Raw genomic sequence first — 2,201 nt, 5'->3', positions numbered from 1 at the left:
TATGGAAACTTCCTGCTCTCCATCGTCATGGCATTTGTATCATCTCTCCTTTTGGTTTGGTACTTCGTCCATTAATGTCGTTGCTTCTTCCTGTAAGTACTCAACCACTTCGAGAGACATCTGACCAAGTAAATATCGGATTGACATGATGATAACAAACAGGGGCTGCTACGAATCCGTTTACTACTCTGTCGTCTTATGTTGCTGGAATTTCATGACAAATCTATTGGCAAATATATAATTTCGTAGTTCCAAAAGCTAGATAGCACACATAATACTATATCAACTTGTGGAGCGAACAGGAGTAGTAGTCACTCTATATGTCTTTAGTAGTCATGCACCCATGTATCAGGCTCACGTAAGAGTAGGTAACTTTGTCTATGTCGGCATCAAGCTAGAAAATAATTGTTTGCCTTGTATAACTTGGCTTTTCTCAACTGCTCTCTTTGACTGATTTCGCGGGAACCAGTTCAGACTATGACCAGGTATATGATAGTATGATAGAAACACAGGATATTTAGACATATAATTAAACTTGTGGAATTCATTTGTTTCTCTTGCCGGATATTTCTTGTTTATAAATATTTTCCTTCATTAATAATGGCGACGGGTGGTGAATTTCCCTGGAATTAGCCCTGCATGCATTGTTGAGACTCGGGTTAAATGGAGAAACAATCATCGTTACTACTCAGTCGTACATCACATAGAGTTCCTTTATCTATCTGTATACGCTGCATTGCTTCATTTGAAGGGAAAACATTTATGCAAAATAGTTTAATCAGCAGCCCGAGACCATTTCAATCTGTTGGTCGGTTCCACCTGACTATGTCTATTGCTCCCGAGTTCGCACACGCCTCACTGCGCCTATATAAACACATACAACCCCTGCATGCTCAAAGCACCACTCAGGCAACAAACACAAAGAGGAACACAAGAGAAAAGAAGAGCCCAAGAAACTAAACTCAAATGGCATCATCCTCTTCCATCTTTCTCTTTGCTGCTCTTCTTGCACTGGTCTCATGGCAGGCCACTGCCTCTGATCCTAGCCCACTCCAGGACTTTTGCGTCGCCGACCTGCATTCACCAGGTACTACGCACTTCATGGTTTCCTGTCATGTTATCACTAGATACGTATGTTGCAATCAGATTCTGAAAATTATATCCAAGAAAACGACTTTGTAAGATCTAACCTTAAATGTTACATCTCCTCTCTGCACCCAGTGCGTGTCAATGGGTTTGTTTGCAAGAACCCGATGGAAGTTAACGCAGACGACTTCTTCAAGGCAGCCAACCTCGACAAGCCTAGGGTGACCAACAAGGTTGGATCCAACGTCACTTTGATCAACGTCATGCAGATTGCTGGACTCAACACCCTCGGCATCTCAATTGCACGCATCGACTATGCTCCCTTGGGTCAGAACCCACCACATACGCACCCTCGCGCCACTGAGATCCTCACGGTGCTCGAGGGGACACTATATGTTGGCTTTGTCACATCCAACCAGCCCGCCCCCAACAGAAACAAGTTCCTTTCCAAGATGCTCAACAAAGGTGATGTGTTTGTCTTCCCCGTGGGGCTCATCCACTTCCAATTCAACCCCAACCCCCACCAGCCCGCTATTGCAATTGCCGCGCTCAGCAGCCAGAACCCAGGGGCTATCACAATTGCCAATGCAGTGTTTGGGTCGGACCCACCAATATCATATGATGTTCTTGCCAAGGCATTTCAGGTGGAAAATAATACAATAGACTATCTCCAGGCCCAATTTTGGGAGAACAACCACAACTAAGTCAGACATTTGTTGATTACACAGAGGATTAGTGCCTAAATCAAGGACTTGATTGAATATCTCGAGCATCCTTATATCTATAAAATAAATGGAGAATATGTCATGCCGCTGTGTGTCTGTAAGCCATGAATGTATTTCAATGTTATGAATAATCAACAATATCTTTTTTCATCACTCTGATATGATGCCGTATGCTATTTTGGTTATTATGTGTCATATTTCCCATAACGAACGAAAATTCAGGGTTCTTTTTCCCCTTCTCCGATACAATAGATGATTATCTAGTAATTTAATGTAAGTTTGCTGGTTTGGTTGAACACGTTGGGAAATTCCTCATATATAGTGCTTGTGTGCAATACATCTGCGGCACTATAATGTCTGCCATCGGTTATGACGAAAAAGGGGTTCCCC

General features: G+C 42.8%; 1 protein-coding gene across 1 annotated transcript; it reads left to right on the top strand.

Annotated features, from left to right (window-relative positions):
* The first annotated feature begins 919 nt into the window (after positions 1–919).
* LOC119344678 (germin-like protein 8-5) lies at positions 920–1,914 on the top strand. The gene is made up of 2 exons (XM_037615050.1): positions 920–1,087; positions 1,222–1,914. Exons 1-2 carry the CDS (start codon positions 967–969, stop codon positions 1,788–1,790), a joined length of 690 nt encoding a protein of 229 aa, XP_037470947.1. The 5' UTR covers positions 920–966; the 3' UTR covers positions 1,791–1,914.
* The last annotated feature ends 287 nt before the right edge of the window (positions 1,915–2,201 follow it).

Source organism: Triticum dicoccoides, unplaced genomic scaffold (assembly GCF_002162155.2).
Source record: "Triticum dicoccoides isolate Atlit2015 ecotype Zavitan unplaced genomic scaffold, WEW_v2.0 scaffold179267, whole genome shotgun sequence".
NCBI lineage: Eukaryota > Viridiplantae > Streptophyta > Magnoliopsida > Poales > Poaceae > Triticum > Triticum dicoccoides.
This window is presented reverse-complemented; position numbering and strand designations above follow the sequence as displayed.